Consider the following 20,687-nt stretch of genomic DNA (forward strand, 5'->3'; position numbering starts at 1 on the left):
TTAGTAAAAGAATAATGGTCTGATTGCAGTACTCCCCAATCCCAAATTGTGAATTATTTCGTTATTTTTCAATGAAAAAACGCCGCAACCAATTCTACTTTTAGGTCGCTGAATAGGTATTCAAATTACCCTTCATTTGATGTATCATGAACCATATATATTCCCATTTGAAAAAATAAAGTAGAGAAGGGAGGGGCGTAGGGGGTGAGAAATATCAAATTCAAAAGAGCATACGAAAAATCGCTTTTGAAATTAAAAATCGACGGGTGCCACGATTCTCCTTGCTAATTCTTCGAACACGAATTATTGACGAGTTACGTTACTTTTTTGGCAAGCTGTATATGCAGTTTGAATACTTCCATTCATTTACACTGAACATTATTTTATGTACATAAAAGGGAAAGGATATGGCAATAGAAGGAATAGTGAGAATTGGCCTTTAATACAGGGTGCGGCAGAGCCGATAGACGAGTTTCGAATAGTCATTGTCTATTTGTGGTTCTTAGGTTCTGTAGTTTTTAAAGTAAAGTAAACTATATATTTATCCCAACAATTATAGTACAAACCATAAAAATGAAACAAGTAAAATAATTACAATCATATCTTCCAAAACTCCACAAATTCCTTAAAATCATTTGGTTCACAATTCAATATAGCCTGGTGAATGCCCTTTCAAGATATTAATATTGCCTAATTTTCCTGAGCTTCACAGGTAACGCATTAATCATTCGAATCGACATACAGATAGGATGTTTCTCGAAACCTGAGAGTCTGCCTGAGGAAAAACCAAGTGAAAACCTGCCTAGTATTAATTTCATTCTTAAATCTATCTAAATAGTGCTGATGTTTGTATAAAAATAGAAGTGTTCTGTAAATATACAATCCATGTATAGTTAAGATGTTATTTGCTTTAAATAAAGATCGACACGACTTTAGATATCTCAAGCCAAGTATAGTCGTCAAAGCCCACTTCTGCGTAATGAAGATCCCATATCCCATCTATGTGTGAGGAGCTCCTTCAAAAAATTATACCATAAACTGTCAACGACTGACAGTTTACAAAATAAATTGTCTTCAAAACATCCTTATCAACTGAAGATTTGACAACTTTCAAGCTATAGACCACGGAATTCAATTTTGTCGGCTCAATGATCATGAGATGAGCTAAGGGAGATCGGCCACCGAATGCGAAGTTGAGCGAAGCTGTGCTTTTTCAATGCTAAATCACGAGTTACGTCACTCGATTCGTAGCTTGTCAATTATATTAGTACTGAAAATGCTCAGCTTCGCGCAACTTCGCATTCGGTGGCCGATCCGCCTTAACCGCAACCAAAGTTGATGTTTCAGGACTAGTCGCGGCGGTACAGTTATCGTCCGCTAGGTAGCTCTATATCTATAAATCATTTTAAATTCAAGATTCTACGATTTCATTCTCGTTGCGCAGACTCCTCAATTTTCCGTTGTTGAAAAAACAATAATCTTGAATTAAAATGAACATAAAAAAAATATTCAACATTGTCTTTTCTTACCAGATTTTTTATAATGTGTTCTTGTTTTTGAATTTTTTCACAAATAATTTTTTTTTGCCAATTTCCAGAGCACCCATACGATCCGTCCTTCTTCGGATAAAATGTTTCCCCAAAACAAATCAAACTGTTTTTATAACTTACTTAAAAATAATCTCTCACTACTAATTTCGTCCATGTCCGCGAAAAATGCAAAACTAAAGACGAATAACCGGAGTATAGGCGCGTACTACTCCCGACTCAAAAAACAGAGAGAAAATACGAGAAAAAAGCTTCAGAAATTCGAAATTTTTCAACGCGAATGTAAACGCATCCAGCTTCACCCTGGGGCCTGTTGCCGTTTCTTATAGTTTCGGAGGAGTTTTATTATTCCTGAGAACCTACCTACTTTTCTACACGAAACCTACCAGAAAAGGACAACTGATAACAGGAAAATCATTCTCCATATCCCGTAGCACGATACGTGACGCAAATTCGGACGCAAAATATCTAGATGCATTGTGAATTTTAAAAAATTCGAGATCCCTTCGTGCCATTCACATGTCGATAAGGTCCATTTTCGCAAAACAACCAAAGGAGATCAGCACATCAGCTCACATTAACGTACCTTATGTACCTAACTTCATTCAGTCATCAGCTGACCCAAATTTGTACTTTTATATTTCAGTTAGACCTAAAACTGCAATAATATCAACTTCGAGTCTTTCTTATTTTCAGTGTTCACTGCCCAACAATTTGTCCCCATGCCAGTTAGATACAGTAAGTTCAAAATGAGGATGTTTCAAAAATTACTACATTGAGAGATTATGCTCAGTTTTATAAACAATTGAATTGACTTAGTTTATGCAAGAAGATATAGAAATGAAACATCTTGAGTAAGTAAAGAGTTTATGCGCTCTAAGGTGGGAGTTTTCAGGCATCGATCTAAGAAAAATCTATTCAAGGAAAATCTATCTAAGGAAAATTATTCAACGTTATGATATATTCTTTATCCTGAAATCTAAAATGCATTGATGTTGAAAATCACAACTCATGGAATATTTAAACTGTAATGTTCTAAGATTCTAACATTCCAAATTAATTCATGATGAAGACTATTGTCCTGATGAAACCATATTTGTTTTAATACATACAACGTATGATCCTCCTCGAATTAATATTATTCCCTCAAGTCATTTAATCGTGTTTTTGCTCCCGGCCACAGCCTTCTTGAAGGAGATAAAGACGACTGTGTCCAGACCGATCGCTTATATCAATGCTGCAGTCCGTCTATTCATTTTCCCTTATTCATAATAGCATGGCGAAGCGAATAATTAGTTAGAATTAGGAGGGATTATAACCCCTGATTTCATTATTGATTTTCATATTACGATGACGTGCATATTCGTCCTGTTTTTCAAGTTCAGAATCCCACCTCCAACGCTCAAAATGAACCGATATTCTGTTTCTTTTTCTATTCAAAATGTTTTAAGGATTTCTTCTGTAGAAGATAAGTGTCAGTTCAAAATGACTGACCGAGGAAATTGGTGGCTTAAGTACATAGAGGAATGACTAAAATATTCCTAACATAATTTTTTGTTCATACTACAGCTCCAAGGATCAAAATGGACTATTCAGTCTGCGATGCGGCGCCTATTCCTCATTTTTCAAGTTCAGAATGGCCGGCCAAGAAAATCGGTGAATAGAGGAATGTATCAGAACTTACTCAGAAAAAAATTTTGTTTCATTCTGACAGCCCTTGCACGCCACCTGGTTTAAGGATTCCTCCTCCAGAAGATAAATCAGTTCAAAACATCCGGCCAAGGAAATTGATGGATAAAGTAAAGGGTGGGCAAATTTCGATGTTTTAGAACTGCAGTTTTTAAACCAGAGGAGATAGACAAAATCTGATACCCCATTCTCGTTATCTTTTTCTGAGAAACTAACAATAATAGTAGTCATTTTTGGCCACCTTTTTTTGTTTTCGAGTTATGAGCGAAAATTGGAAAAATGGCGATATCGAAATAAATTTATATCTCCGCTAATACTGATGATAGAGCTCTGAAATTAAAACATTATACAGGCACTTTTTAACGTACAATCCAGTTGTGTGCTCGGCTTTTCAGCAGGATTTACAATTACGAAGCTATGACCCAAAGTTATGTTTTTTTAAATAGGAACATTAGATTTCTGTGCAATTTTTTGAAAGCTTAATTTTTACTGATTTCAAAAATATTCAACATCATATGGTTTGTATCAATATAAATGATAGAAAATGGTCAAAATCCTTTTTTCCCAATATTTCTATGGTTTCAACTTTTCGACTTACTAGTTAATCTACTAAATTGGGAAAAATTATCCGATAAACAGATTTACAACAGATATTTCGTGTGTCATGCACATTTCCCGCAGATTAATCATTTACCAGGAAGTCAAAGAGGTCTCACAATTGATACAGTTGCAACAATTCGTGTACCAGGTAAGATTAGCTTCTTTAAATATTTATAATTGTCCCGATTTCTGTATTCAGCCCTATAACTACGATTGTATTGATTCATGAATGAAATGGTTTAAATATGTAATAACCTAAAAGATGCTAGAAATTTTTCGAAATTGAGGTGGAGTGTGTTTATTGCACCATATGATAAATTTGACGATATCTTTATTAACACTTTGCTTTTTCTCTAGGTACTCGTTTTGATTCATCTGCCCACAAATGAGCCAAAGCTTTCTCAAGTAATAACAAAATTGGATGCAGAGAAAATAATTCATATCATTTCTTGTTTTTCTTCACTCTGAATTATTTCCCGTTTCTAAGGAACATGAATTGATGAGTTATAATTTAATTTATACTTCTTTTGATGACGTTATTTTTTTCTATTTATTCATTTTTTTTATTCACCAGGACACAAACAGGTAATTTAATACCCAAAAGTGGTCACAGCGAGTCACAGTTTATATTCAAAAATAGAAGAAACTTCAAGAAACAGCAAGAAATAAACATATGTATCTGAATTCAAGTAGGAATTCGAGAGAAAATGTAACAAAAAATTTAATAGAAAATATTGAGTTAACCGTATTACAAAAAAAAAACAGATGAAATGAAGAAAAAAATCACAATACATACATATTATCATGTTGACCGAAAATCAGAATGCCACGGTTAATCAAAGGATGAGATAAAATAATTTCTTAGTATTGACTTGATATAATTAACGCTCTGAAAAAATGGATCAATTACATCCTTGGAATGGTTACATTGAGCGAGCATTCTATGAACAGGAGAGCTCACAGCGCTATTGGTGTTTCTTATCGGTTACTGAAAAGTATCTAGCCGTCTAATCCTTCTTATTGGGGCATAAAAGTCTAATCTGGAAGTGGTACTTTCCAGATCTTTATTAATCAATTTCTGAAGAAAGATGACTTCAGCAAGAAGAAGAAAATAAGGAAATCAATTCGAGTGAATCAAACAATTCTCAAGAAAGTTTCAGAAAATCAATGGTCACGTAGAATATGGTCAGTAAGAGCCCTATAAAAGCGGTCAAATTTAAAAAATGAAAAAGAAATGATAAAAGCGAGCCCACTGAACTATAATCAAATTATATTATATGTATATAGTAAAGTTCAGTGAGCGTGCCACAGAATAGGTTTCGAAGTACTTGTCACAATTTGTGATCAGGGACCAACCAGACAACAATAAACTTGCTAAGAGAAGGAAGAAAATTTTTGAGGGTAGGTATTTGACAAAACCGATAATCGATTATATATCCAGAATGTGATTACATCATATTTTCAGGCTGACCTTAAGCTAATACATTACCCAAGTAAAAAATTTTTTGTCCTCCAATTGTGGGAGAAATTGCGAGATCTAAAAGCTCAAAGTCATGTTACCAAGATTAAATCGATAACTATTGGTTTTTCAAATATATGATTACCTACATAACAATTTCAGGCCCATTTTAGGCTCTCATTTGAACCTACTGAGGATTTCCTTGAATGAGTTTTTTTTTTTAAAAAAGGCTCAGCTAGCTTTACCGTGAAGCTAGCAAAACACTTGAAAAAACTTATTCGGGGAAATCCGCAGTAGGTTCAAATAAGAGCCTAAAATGAGCCTAAAATTATTATGTAATCATATATATTTCAAAAACAATTGGTTATCGATTTAATTTTGGTGGCATTTGGGGATTCAGATCTCGCAATTTCTACCACTATTGGAGGACAACAAATTTTTTACATTGGTAATAAATTAGCTTAAGGTTAGCCTGAAAATATAATGTAATCACATTCTGGATAAACAATCAATTTTGTCCGGCTAGCGACGGTTTAGGTTAACGGAACCCCCAATTTCTCCAATAAATTGTAGAGCAAAAAAATTCTCACTACAGAAATAAATTAGCCTAATATTAGCCTGAAAGTATGGTGTGATCAGATTCTGGATAAATATTGTATTAGCGGTTAGGTTCTGCTAGCCTGACGGTAAAGCTAGCAGAACCTTTTAAAAAAAAAAAAACTCATTCAGGGAAATCCGCAGTAGGTTCCAATAAGAGCCTAAAATTATGATATTGTTATAGGTTACAATCATTATATTTCTGCTAAATGTTCTATTAGCTTCAATTTCTCCAAAAATTGGGGAGCAAAAAATTTTTAATTGGAGTAAAAATTAGCCTAAAATTATGGCAGCAAAAAAAATCCAAAATTCGAAAGTGGTTCTGCTAGCTTAATGGGGGTATATACATTCTCAGAAATGAAAAAAGTCTCAGTGATTTCATTTTGAATATTGAGCGATATTCTTAGGCCCGTTTGCACCAATCCCCCTTAAAAGGAGTACTTAACTAAGCAACTAAGCAACTAAGTTTAAAGTTAAGGGACGGTTAATTTTATTCCCAGTTGCACGACTGTGACATAACAGTAAGGGGCCCTAAAGTTTTTATATCTAGTGATATTTCAGTTTTTTATTTTGGTGCAAGTTCATCCTAGTCCATTTCAATGGTTGGCCGGTTGCATATGATCGTTGTCATTTCATTAACCTAACTTTATTGTCCTGTCAGTCAATGTCAAGGATATTATTATAATAGTATCATAGATTAAATTAAAATATAGATGGATCACTCTGACAAGTGGCGCCACCTATTGTTATGGTACACTAATCACAAAAATTATTTTAAATTTGATCGTTAGGTGTCACTGCATTTTGAGCTTTCGATCGTTATCACTCGTGAATGACCGTGATCTCCGCCGAATATTCAAACCAAAGATTATAGAGTAGAAAGATAGGAAACGAAGCGACTAGAGTGATGTGAGCGCCATCTGTGTTTCAAATGTGTTTTTAAGGCCCTAAGACTGGTTAAAATTTTAATTCGAGGGACATATGAAATTTTGCGAGATGTCAGAGTCAAATGGCCATTTTGATCAAACCGGTTTTGAATGTTTTGATTCTCGTATCCATAGACAACAACCCCTTCCAACTTATATAGGCAGAAATGCAACCGCTTTAGTTCGCCCTTCAGCCGGTGCGATTACTTTGGGGCGCTAGAGTCGAGTCGTGTTACTATAGAAATCAAAAATAATATCTTTGATAGAAATCCTACATAGATTTTCAATCTATGAAATACTGTTCTGATGACAGATTTATTTTGGCGAAGTTTTACCAAGAAATGTTCTTATTTTTTCATTAATTTGTTTGACTAGTGGGAATCATATACGTTCTTCTAGTTCCGTTTCTTGCTTTAGTGGTAAGTGATTGGTTTTTTGATAATTATGTATAATTATGTAATCATGAAGCTTGGAATTTGTCTGCTCACCGATGGCTGAAGAAAGTATAAGTTCTTCAGTATTTGAAAACTCAACATTCCTTCAACAAATTTTTTATCGAAAATGGTTTACCAGAAGAAACAGAGAGTTTACCGAAGAGAAGACTTCGAATATCCAGTGAACAGGAGCAATTACAAGAATACCTATAATTCATTTCTGGTTTACTGTAATAGTTATGTCATTATATTCCTAACCAATATCATTTTCTGCAGAACAACTCCTTAGAGATATGGTTTAAGGTTTAATAAAAATTCCGCTTCTTCCCAAACTGCTCTTATTTTATTTTCCAATAATTTGTACTTGAATACTTTTACAACACCCCCTGCAATGCAGTCGTTTTATTAGGTGGTATACCTTTTTAGTTCTACGGTGGGTAATTTCAGTCTTCAATTTTAATTATTTTTGTACCTACAATTCAATACTTGAAAAAAAAATCACGATTCATTTTTCAATCAACAAATTTGTCATCGATTTATCTGTACCTAATGTAGTATCTTTAGTTTTGGTGCAAATGAATGAAATAGTTTCATTTGTGAATTACAAGTAAGACGACGCAAAGTCTATTGGGGTTCAAAATTTCAAATCGAATGAATAGGTTTTGGCCCGCTACCTACGACCGATGCCGCAGAGCAGTAGTTCCGATTTCCGTCGGTGCGATTTTGGAGCAGCGCTGTTGTAGTGCCTAGAAATCATAGATTACAAACATTGTCAATGAATTTAGTACGGGAGTCGGACTTCTTTTCGTTTGGTATTTCTATGATAGACAACCTCGTATCGCCTTTTGTTTCCCGAGCCCGTTCTAGTTGCTGATTATTGAAATTTTTGTCTAATTTCTTGGCGAAAACCTCAGAATATCGTTCGAAAATTATTGTATGGTGAAGAACTGTGGATCAAATAAAACGAATTTTACTAAGGAAAATGGGAATGTAAGTATTAACTGGTAACATGTGACTCGGTCATTCATTGATTTTTGTTTTCAGTGCTACGAAGTGGATAAAATTTTCAGGGCGTAAAGGCCTGCAAACACTACTGACTACACCATGTGCAATGAACATTTTACTGCAAGTCGATTGAGAACTGTTTATCCACGTGAATTGTTGTATGAAGGAAGCATCCCTTACATGAAGGGCTCATTTAGGGGAAATTATGACTTTTACACCAATTAACCTTACCTTCCATTCAAAGATTCTCAATATTGCCTTCAATATATTCAAAAATGCAAAATTTTATGGATTTCGATTTGAGAATCGGGTGACTGTCAAATTGTTGTTTGGAAAGTCAAAGTTTTATGAAACCTTCTGTGAGTGTTCATTCGTCAATCAATTTGTATATTGTGTCGTGACCATACTATGAAGAAATCATGAAAAAGCATGAAGAAATTATACTGACGGACTTGAATACAAGGCTTGTATACCTATGTAAGGTTTTTTTCAATTGTGGTTCTGAAAATTTTGTAAATAATATGTAAGTAACGGAAATATGTATCCTCTGACGGTAAATTGAATATTGGTTCATATCAATTTCTGATATAAATTGTAAAAATTCAACTCAGTTTATTAATTCGAAACTTTTTCACAGAAAAACACCTTTCACGTAACTATAGCAGATAACCATGTACTCTTGTCTCCTAGTCAAAGCTCTATTCGTTGTCCATAATTTCAAATTTTTGTAAATTTTTTATAGATTGCAAATAAAAATTTATCACATCCAACAGCGTATTTCATTGATACCAATCGATTCCAAACAATGTTCAGATGAAAACTAACATCCTGGTCACAAAACAAAACCATCCTTTTGTTTTGTCGCTCAGGATGTTTGTTTTCTGGTCTCAACAACGTCAATATTGAAATTGAATACAAGGAATAGAATTCGAATTTCGCGCCCCTCAATTATAAAAGAGAAAACTGTTATTAAACAGTTTTTCTGTATTGATAATACGTTTTCAGCGCCATCTCATTGTCAAATGTGTTTTCACTGGCCAAAATGTAGTCGGTTTTTAGTACTAGCGATATGAGGGCGTTTCCTATCTTTCTACTCTATAATCTTTGATTCAAACGACTAATCAAGACATCTATAGACCGACAGATGTATTTTTGATTATCTATCAATTTACGAATTGACATAATTTTCTAATAAATTATTCAATAGACTAAGCGAAATGTCTGCAAGAGTGAAGTCGTGCTGTGTTTATGGGTGCAAAAATCGTGATGCAAGAAGGTAATTATGCGACATTACATTGAATTCAAAAGACCTTAAAACCTTTATTGGACAAGTTCATAGGATGTTCGCTACTTCCCCAAAGTAGAATTAAACATCGCCCTACAATACTCTGGAGGAGGCAGGGTTTTCTCACTGAGGTTTCTTCTCTGAGCTCTTGTATCATACGCCGAATTGTATAGTACCTCATTACATCAATCTCTACTGAAACTTTTTCATGTCATACATATGCTTTATTGTTTGATATTCAAAAATGTGTTGCTGATATTCAATAGAATATGTGTATATTATGTATAAATATTGAATTGTTTTTGTGATTAGGAATTATGGTACTTTATGAGAAATGTTTTTGTATAATGAATAAGTTTTGTAATTAGAATAAAGTGAATTTAAAAGCTAATTTCGATTATAAAATGAATCCGTGTTTGAAGAACAATGCAATAAATTTTTCAATTATGAACTGATTTTTTTTTCGATTCTTCGGATCAGAGAAAAATCCAGATAAAGATTGGTATTATTCGTTATCTCACTGCAATTTCTTAATGAGCAATTTATTTCGAATGTTTCTCTGAGTTTCACTCAGAAATTTTCAAATATATTCTGCCTTGATCATTACAAGAAAATTAAAAATGAGCGTTACAGAAACCCTTTTTATTTGGTTTCGTCGAAAATTAGTACATGTACCGTAAAAACAGATGACGCTGAAGTTTGTTTTTCGAGTGGTCCATCTATTCTCTGTTCATTTAATCTATGAATAGTATCAAAGAGTAACAACTTTTGTTGTGGAATTAGTATTAATATTGATAATAATGATAATGATTGTCAAATAAAAGGTACCTAAGTTTATATAAGTAGAACGTTCATTTCGAGGGACACTTAACACTAAGTGCGTTTGGTGCAAATGGGTTTTATCTGCTTATATGCATGTACTTTTTTGTATCGACTTTTTGAAGATTGATGGCTGGTCCTCATGTTTGGCTATTAGCCACCACATTCACCCAATCTCACGCACTTAGATTACTTTATTTGGGAAAGAATAAAGAATATGGTGCAACTTTCTTAACTGACAAAGAGTTTGTTGTGGAATTAGTATTAATATTGATAATAATGATAATGATTGTCAAATAAAAGGTACCTAGTTTATATAAGTAGAACGTTCATTTCGAGGGACACTTAACACTAAGTGCGTTTGGTGCAAATGGGTTTTATATGCTTATATGCATGTACTATTTTGTATCGACTTTTTGAAGATTGATGGCTGGTCCTCATGTTTGGCTATTAGCCACCACATTCACCCAATCTCACGCACTTAGATTACTTTATTTGGGAAAGAATAAAGAATATGGTGCAACTTTCTTAACTGACAAAGAGGAGTATGCAAAAAATAATCAGAAGTGCAATTTGGTTTGCATTGAATTATGAGAACCTCTTAATAAATTCATTCCGGGATTAAAGAACCATTACATCTCTTCCTACTGACGAGATTACGAGACTCACAAGCATTTCTGAGACTAGAGAACAAATACATTGACATAAACGGTCAGAATTACGAGCATCTTCTTTAGATAAATATCCCTATTGATTCCTTAGTTATTAGGCATGATTTGAGATTAACGTGAAGAAATGCAACAACTGTGATTTTGCTGTCATTTAAAGCTTTTCCAAAGTATTATTTCTTTAATATATCATAAATAGTTAATTTTAGACGTTTTTTATTGGTTTTTAGCAGAATATTTCGATATAAAATATCTTTGAGTATGCATACTTTTAACATTATAAGGCAAGTCACTATGACCATCTTTGTGATCATTCAGAATAGAGAATATTCATCTAAAAACAAAAATCTCTCTGTGAACTTTGTGGAATCATGATCGAACTCACATCGAAATTTAATGAAAAATTCAATGGATAATTAATTACGCCATTAGAAAAAACGTATTTGAAACCTACTTCCGTTACAACCAGAAGTAACAGAAACTTGAAAATATTTTAGATTTTCTTGTCATGTTATTATTATTATTATCTTGGATAACACACTGAAAATGAATTAATGAAAATATCTTTCAGAGATATTTGATGCATCATCTGCTATCGAAATAATACAGAAAAATATGAAACAAGATGGAATTTTAGGGGACACCTTGGAGTAATAAGTTCAACTTCAATAAAGAGTTAATAAAACAAAATAGGCACTTGAGCCTTGAAATACAGAAACCATGTTATGAATCAGAATTAAGTGATTAAAATTAGTTTGTACGAGCTGTGCACAGTTGATATTTAGTATGGAACTCAACAGTTGTAGCGAGTTTATTATGTGTATTTACGAATAAACTCTATTCTACTCTATTCCAAGCTATATGCAAATCATTATACAAAAAGCATTATTGAAAGTGTACTTCAGATTGGTTCTGAACAGAGAAGTGAAATATATACAAGTAGAAAAATGCAAGCAGCCTTAGGGCTTGTGCTAAACTCTCCAGTTAACAAAGAACAGTTTGGCTATACCACACTTTGTTTCGAAAAAAAAAAGTTGTGAGATTAGTATTTAGATTTCTGACCCAGGAATATAACACTGAAAAAAAGCTTTATACAACACTGCACAAAAATCCATAGCAATTTATATATGTTACGGCTAAAGATAGGTGTGAGCATAAACTTAAGATTAGCCGGCTAAACTTAGGTTTATATTCGGGGACCAGCTAAAGTTCGATAAAATATTCATATGCGTCAGGGAATTTCATCTTTAGCCGGCGAATGTGCACATTATCCAAAACGAAAGGGCTAAAAATGTATTCGGAGGACACGCGGAGGGGTGATGTCTTTTGAATGGACGGATGGGAGAAGACGAACGCGTTTTTGTTTCAATTTTTAGAATTGAAATATGCAAAATAGTATCGAATGGTATATTATTGTATTGAGGTTTTGTGACATAACGCCCATTGGTTTTCAATATAACATTCAATGAATTTTCATCTATTTAGGAGATCCCTAAATGCTCTTCAAATAGAGCCTATGTCTTGTAAAATCAATTTACATTAAGAAGTTAGATATACAGTTTTCCACAGGACAATATGAACGTGGATAGTCAATTGTCCTGTGGAAAACCAGAATATGACCTCACAAGGAAATTAAATATCAGATATTAGACCACAGTATTTTTTCTATGAACAAAAGAATATTTTCTCTACCATTCAATAATTGGGTTTATGGAAAAATTTTCCACGCAGTGTTGTAATTTCTTTCCAACCTTAATACTGTTGCAATAAAAACAAAAATAGACTATGAATATGAAAATAGTTGAAAACACTTTTTCAAGCTGATTTTGTTAAAAATTTCCTCTCAAGTCATTGAACATACAGATTCCAAAATACGGCCTGTCGCAACCCTTGCCTTTCAGTAATCGTAAAGCTTATCAGCCAAATAGTCCGGTTAGCTACGAACAAGATTGGGCACTGCTACTTATATTTCTCCAGAATTTGTTGAAGAAATTCGCGGCATCATTATTGTCTTCATTCTCTCGTTTTGGTCATTCATTTCCCTCGCAAACTATGAATAAATAACAAGATGCGAAAGATAACTCTACAGTTTTCCCTCACACTCAAAATAGCATGTTCATCTCGAATTTTGTCCAGGCAGGCGTTTAGATTTAGGTATAGATGCTCTAATAAGAATGCGTTGAGACAGTAGAAACGAATACATATATGGTCATTCCCAATTTCTCAACTGCTTTACAGAATGTTTTTCTGCTACTTATTGAAAATATGTACCTGAAATTCATAAAAAAATGGATTGCATTAATGAATTGATCATATTACTATTTCTTTACATTTTTTTAATTGCCGTAAATTTGCTCCCCTCAAGCCTTGCCAATACTTTTCTTCTTTTCTATTAGCTTCCACATTTAAACCGATGGGCTATGGTTACACTTAAGTTTAGCCGGCTAAAGATAGAAGAACCTAACATTAGCAAATACCCGAAACTAAACCTAAGTTTAGCCGGCTAATCTTAAGTTTATGTTTACACCTATCTTTAGCGGTAACATATACACAACTTGAAATTGAGCCAACTCAAATACCTCTGCTCTAAAGAAATTTGTTTACTAGACAACCATCATAGCAACAAAATATTACCGTTCGACAAAGCTCCATTTATTGCGAGATTAATTGCTTGCTGTGATGAACGCAGAATACATATATCCAGATAGATTAACTCGAAACAGACATGGCAATTTGTTCCATGTACTCCTTTTCATCGATAAGAAATAGGCTTTCCATGACAATGAATACAATTCAAATTCATTGAGATATGCACTGTTTCAGTTTGTGGAACTATCAGAGACTCTCTCTGGAAGTATATAGTGTTTTAAATGTATATTATCGTTTATCGCCAATAGTCAATAATAAAGAATTCAGGCAATTTATCTGGTTTTAATACAATGAGAGGAAAAATAATCCTTTTGAGCAACTCACAATGATTACCTATTGGTAACTCCAGTTTATCCATTCTCGGAAAATTCTTCTAACAGTTTTATTTCAAATTCAAAACATAACACAAGACACAAGACGACTGACAGCTGCATAGAACAAGACCATAGAGCTGCATAATTTATGTCAGAGAAAAGACTCTATCCCTTTCTCTATGATTTATGTCCACAGATTATGTCATAGAAGCATGAACTCCAAAAGAACTATGGAGAGTAGCGTATGGTCCGCATGTATATTAGCCATTGAATTAAAGAGTTCAATGATATTAGCACATAGATATAATAACCTAAGTAAGTTATAATTTCTATGTATTAGCATTGAACTCTATGAGAGAAGAAACCAAAGTGTATATACGGACCACAGCCTAGAGAGAAGGGGAACGATCGTCGTACCAAAAATGTGTCCCCGCCATTGAACTAACCGCAAACGGGGAACGTAGGACAGGAGTCGCTGCGATCGCTACGTTTATCGCAGAGATATATCTCTGGTTTATCGACAAGGGGTGGGGATTCAAGCGTTAATTTGCAATGAACAGCCTTCATTTCATTTCAGGATATGTGTCATCGTAGTTTTTTCTGATGATTCTTCAAGTACCTTTCTTCAATCCTTGTTTATATAACCCCCTCTATAAACAAGGCTTCAATCTATAATGAATATTATTTTTCTGATTCATATGCAATAAAATACAAGTCATATTATAAAGGGGACTATGTTATCAGCTTTATCCATTCATAATAAATGAACGAAATCAATGAAATTCAGAAGGAATCAATGATCAAAAAAATTGTACCTACGTCTGTTTATCACTCTTTATTGAAAACAGGTATGTTAGTTGGTTTACTGTAATCTTGAAAATTATATACATTCGTAGTGAGGAGTTACTACACATCAAGACAACAAAAGGTAGCAATCTCAGATTTAAAACTTAGGTATTAGAGTAGATTCTGTTTCCAATACTCAGCTGAGAATCGATATAAACCATATATTATGATATGCCAACAAAATTCTTCAAGAATATCCACTTCTGAACCATGTAAATTTATTGATCAGATATTCTCATTCAGAAGAGCCCACTTCTCACACGAGGGATGACAGTTTCGATTTCGTTTATAATGAATCCATAATCTTTTTTGATATCTTCATCGCAAAAGTGCTCTTGACACACAAATTGATTCAAAGTCGATTCATGAGGTAAAGCTTTTTCCAATTTTCTCTCAAAAATGCACTAGGAAATTTTATCTCTTCTCCTTTTCTTTCCGATGCCGAAACACTGTTACACTAGCGCACAATTCAACATTTCACCATGGTCATATGTTGTTCTCTTATCAAAAATCGAAAATAATAAAATTATTCTAATAATCTGTCACCAGGAAAACAGTTCACTCAGCCAACTTCAACTAGTTTAAATCAAAATTTCGCCACCCCGAGATGGCCAGCGCGCATGTTGGCAAAAACATGAATTACCATATTGGTACACATTTTAGGGGACAAAAAATCTATGGTCTCAAAGCAGCGACCGTTCTCCTTCTCTCTACTCTCCATAAAAAGAACGTTTTTTTTTTAGCTCAGCTGGAATTCCTTCCGGGCCTGGGTATCGCCCATTTTTTAATATAGGTAAGGCTGTAAGGCTTCAATCGTGTTCGGTTTGTCCACATACACTAACGACTTTACATAACCCCACAAGAAATAATCCAGAGGCATCAAATCGCATGATCTTGGCGGCCAATTCACAAGGCCATTTCGTTTCTGTTTTGATACATAACACTCGCAATTCGCGGAATATAGGCAGAAATGCTAGAAAAAGTGACACAAAATTGGACCTTCCGAATGAACCTTTTGAAACGGAGCCGCGGACAACATTTACATGAAGTTATCTTTAAAATGTGAATGGCCGCAAAGGCCAAGTTATCAATTTCAATAAAATTTTGAATATATGATGCAAATTGAGTGTATTATTCGATTTTCAAAAAAACTACGCTTAAAAAAAAAATCACCCTTTATATAATAGTTCAATATGTACTTTTGTATCTTTAATCCAAAGCTGTATTATTTGTATACTGGTGTTTTCAAAGGTGAGAATTTCGACAAAATTATTCTCTCCAGTTGTACCTGTCAAAAAAAAACCTCACCTTTAAAAATACCCTGTAAAATCTGCAATTCTGTCATATTTTTTTATAAATTTCGAATAAAAATATAGCAAATCTAACAAAGTATTTCATTAATATTAATTGATTAAAACAATATTTTTTCCTGGTCTCGACTAAGTAGATATTCGAATCCAATACAAGGAATAAAATTCAAATTTCGCGCCCTTCAATCATAAAGCAGACAACTGTAATTTTACTGTTTGACATTACGATTTCAGCGCCATCTAATTTCTCAGTATGTGAAACAGAGGCCCAAAGTGTAGTCGGTTTTTAGTACTAGAGATATAGAGGCGTTTCTCATCTTCCTAACTCTATAATATTTGCGCTTAAACCAAAGAGTATCAACTTTATACTTTTTGCTTAAACGCCTCGCGCTATCGTGATCGGGACCGCGGCATACCTTTGTGTACTCCCCAATTTATTCGTTTGAATTCGCCTCTATCCTCCCCACCATCCTCTTCGCACCTCTTGGTCGCTTTACTATGTTACTAGCCTAAGGCAGGTTAGGCAGGTGAAAATAAACGAAATTAATTCAGATACATAACACTCGCTGATATGAAATCAAAAAATGTTGCGACTTAGAGCCAACCAAGGATATATAAATCAAGGATAAACGTACTACAGGGAAAGAAAGTCGCCAATTTAGGTATGTCGATGCCGCAACTTAACTTTAGTTAAAATGGAGTATTTCTGGTGTTTTGTGCTTTCTTTCAATGTTAGAAAGAGTCTGTTTGGATTTTGATCTGAGCGGCCCAAAATCGAACTATCAAACCGCCATCACTCAAACTATTAACAGAAATACAATTTCGTGTGTCTTCGACTCGTACAAATACTTCAACAGTAGATTTTTGAGATCAAAAGAAACACTTTTTTCTCCTACCATTTTTTTCGAATCGGCTCGGTTTAAAAGATAGGATGTTGAAAAACCATAAAAAAATTTATTTTTAGTTTTATCTCACGAGCGCTTTCATCGTATTCCGGAATATAGTTTTTCATTTATTTGATCAATCTTTTTCGAACACAAGGTATCACCCACGTCTTCCAGTTTTCTCATTATGACCAACACGTATCATAATTAAAAATACCAACAATTCAAAGAACCCAACTCTTTAAACTAAGTTGGACGCTAGCTGAATAATCGAATATTTTGTAAAATAAAAGTATTCTTTAAATTTTCTCATATAATGCGCAGTTTTCGAGTAATTTGATGTTCAAAAATTAAAAAGTATCTGTGAAATTGGAAAAATTGGGTACTGTGGCTGAATACGAATGTTTTTGAAAGATCCAGAGATGTGTAGTGTCACAAATTTTGCTAGTTATTCTGAAGGTAATTCTGTTTTTCCAGGGGTGGCACAGTTCATTTTGAAAACTTAAAATGGCTATATATTATCTTTTTATCAGGTCCGAATCGGAAAAATGGTATAGAAAAAAAGTGTTTCTTTCGACCTCAAGAGTCTATATACTTTTAAAATAGTTTGAGTGATGAGTGATGGTTACATTTAGATCGTAACATATTTGTTGCTTTTATAGAAGCGGGTGTTTTTATCTGAATTAATTCTCTTCGTAATAGAAAATTTCAATCGAAATTTCATTTGGAATTTTCGTCACAATCTTTGAAACACTCTCACTGTATGTGACGATTTTCCCACATTCTTTCACTCTGAAAAGATATGAAGACGATTTATGCTATAGGATATCCAAAATAAAAATAATGAATTTTCAACTGAATACTGTATTAGTCTTTATTCTAATAGTTTTGTGAACTATTTCACTATTTGCGAAGTTCGAAGAGAAAGTCATTCAGAAGTCAATACAATTATATCAAAGAATGAAAGTAGAAAATGAAAATTTTTCGAGAAATTTTTTTTATTACCCGTATATCCGAGAGTTCTACCTGTGCAATAGTTATTTTCCTATCAAGTGCGGGCAAGACACTTTCCGCAAGAGTAAGGAACGAGGAACAATATTTTTTCTACAAGCGCTTGAAATATACAGGGTGTTTCATTGGTAAATGAACATACAGTAACCTGAGCTAGAGCTACCCTAGGCGAGACCAAAATACCCATATAATAGTAATAGTATTTATTGATCCAAAAGACACAAACAAAGATGTGTATAGGACAAGTCATGTTGTATAGATATTATTAATTATGAATATTCAAAAGAATATATATAGTACAATGAAACAGTTATACAAAAGAAAAAAATACATATATATACATTGATACATAAAGACGAGAAGAACAAACAGGCTATAAATATATTTGATACCAAAATAAAAACATCATATTCATTGAGAGTGGTTCAAAGTGGTAATGGAATCGCCCATAAACTCATCAACAGAATAATAAGCCCTGTAAACCAACAGATCTTTCAGATGCCTCTTGAATGATTTAAAATTCAAGTTCTGCACTTCGGCAGGTAGATGATTAAAAAATTGTATGCCCTGGGCCCTGTTGCACCAAACAACTTTGCAACTTTTCATTTTGCACTTTGCATTTTATCAAATTTGCGAAGTGAAAATTAATTCTGTTGCAGAACACTTCCCCCAACACTTTGCATTTTTGATATTTCACTTTGCACTTTGCGTTCATCAATCATGTCAGTCGTTGTGACAGTAACCATGGTAATGATTTTCTCCTGAAACTTTCAAATAAATTCGTTCACAGATAACAGAATTCGTTGACGTGACATTTCGCAACTTTTGCGATTTTTGGTAATTATGAGCAAAAGAAATATAAAAAATGATAAGAAACTTGCTCTTTTAGAAAGAATTAAGGAAAGAAAATCAATTCTTTTCTCTAAGTTTACTGGGAATAAGTGTGGAAACGCAGAAAAAGAGATTGAATGGAAAAAAATTCATGAGTTCGCCCAATCGCTAGGACTGGCAGGCCGAGAGCGTACTTGGACATTTACAAGGGACAATTTATTTGGTTTATGGAAAAGTCGAACATTGGTATAGTATGAATAGAGGTTTCATAATTTGATTTGATAAATTTTTCTTTCTGAAAGGCCAAACGCGATAATTCCCGAAAAACTGGAAGTAGTGGAGGAAAGAAAAAAATGTTGGATGAAGTTGATACTTCTATTTTGAGTATCATAGAAACTGAATCCCCAATTCTGGATGGGTTAGATATTCTAGAAAGTGATGGAACTGGCAATCTTGAGTAATAATATCAAATACGGTCTATAATTTTCCTACTGAATTGAGAATAGAATTTTCAGAGTTTTTCGAAGTAACTCGCCCTTTGTTTCCGAAATTGGGTCAACAAATTCCATAGTAGAGAACACTAAAACTAGAGAAGAGAACCCTTCTCTGTTGAGAAAACGAAAGAGGAAAGAAGAACCGAATAAGAACAAAAATGAGCAGGCATATGATGAGAAAGAATTCTTACATAAATTGAAGAGGGAATTATTGGAAATAGAAATATACAAGAACTCTTTGAAAGCAGCTAAACTGGAAAAAGAATTAGGATTATCACCTTCTAAATTTACAAAAAAATTTTTCACGAATAGTACTTGTGGCATAGCAGTACCGAAATTATTAGAATATAGTGATACAGATTCAGAATGATAGATTTATTTTTAGTGTTTTATAAAAAAATAAGGTACTCTACGTAACACAAATTCATATGTACTGGAATAAAGAATAAGGGAAGAATTGTAGTTTTCGACTTTCAGTCTACTATCGAAAAAACTGTAAAAGTTCATTGACCCGTCCTTGTGTTGAAGACTCAAAATCATTTATAGAGTGTTCATTATTTCCACTGAAATCTTCATCATGATAATTGGTTTCTTCATCATGAATAAAATTCACATCTTCCCTATCGATGACCCTTGCCACATTATGTAAGATGCAGCAAGCTAAAACGATTTTAGCTGCTTTTTCAGGCTGAACTCTTAAATGGTTCAGGCATGGGAATTTCTCCTTGAGAATTCCGTAGGTGTCCTCTATCAGTCGTCGAGTTCGCTTATGATGTATGTTGAATCTCATTTCAATCATATCATCAGGATTTCTACGTCTGGGAGGGATGAGCCAATTTTTAGTTGGATAAGCACTATCACCCAGAATAACAGCACCAGGAAAGGGGCGCCATCCTTCTTCAAATTTCCTGTACAATGCTGTGTTTCTAAGAACTCGAGAATCATGCACACTTCCTGGCCAACTAGCGTTCACGGAATAAAAATAATAATTTGGCCCACAAACCATCATGGTGTTTAAAGAATGATTTCCATGACGGTCAACATAATTTTCTTCATGGTTATGTGGGGCGTCTATTGGTATCAGTGTCCCATCTACACATCCACAGACAGATGGAAAACCTCCTTTCTGGTAGAATTGCAGAGCAATGTCATTTGTATTTGTAGATGGCCAGCATACCGTGGATTGCAACATTATATTGACAACAGCATTCACTACCTTATGGACTGTTCGACATACTGTGCTTTTATCAACACCATGCATTGATGCTACGCCGTGAAACTGAGAACCATTTCCGAGCCAATGTAAAGTTATCAGCAAC

The 20,687-nt window shown here is 33.8% G+C and overlaps 2 protein-coding genes across 4 annotated transcripts in view; one reads left to right on the forward strand and one right to left on the reverse strand.

Moving 5' to 3' along the window:
- The window catches only part of LOC123320244 (protein Spindly-like), a 31,237-nt gene extending 17,124 nt beyond the window's left edge, over positions 1–14,113 (reverse strand). For 2 of the 3 annotated variants that reach the window (XM_044907503.1, XM_044907520.1), the window contains exon 1: positions 14,003–14,113. In XM_044907503.1, the coding sequence (XP_044763438.1) occupies positions 14,003–14,036 (34 nt within the window). In that variant the 5' untranslated portion in view covers positions 14,037–14,113. The remainder of the gene's footprint in view (positions 1–14,002) is intronic. The other variant, XM_044907512.1, reaches the window with a different exon arrangement.
- Positions 14,114–18,851: 4,738 nt separating this feature from the next.
- On the forward strand, positions 18,852–19,738 carry LOC123320310. The gene is made up of 3 exons (XM_044907608.1): positions 18,852–19,120; positions 19,177–19,331; positions 19,390–19,738. Exons 1-3 carry the CDS (start codon positions 18,887–18,889, stop codon positions 19,736–19,738), a joined length of 738 nt encoding a protein of 245 aa, XP_044763543.1. The 5' UTR covers positions 18,852–18,886.
- Positions 19,739–20,687: the final 949 nt, after the last annotated feature.

Source organism: Coccinella septempunctata, chromosome 1, assembly GCF_907165205.1.
Source record: "Coccinella septempunctata chromosome 1, icCocSept1.1, whole genome shotgun sequence".
In the NCBI taxonomy this organism is placed as follows: Eukaryota; Metazoa; Arthropoda; class Insecta; order Coleoptera; family Coccinellidae; genus Coccinella; species Coccinella septempunctata.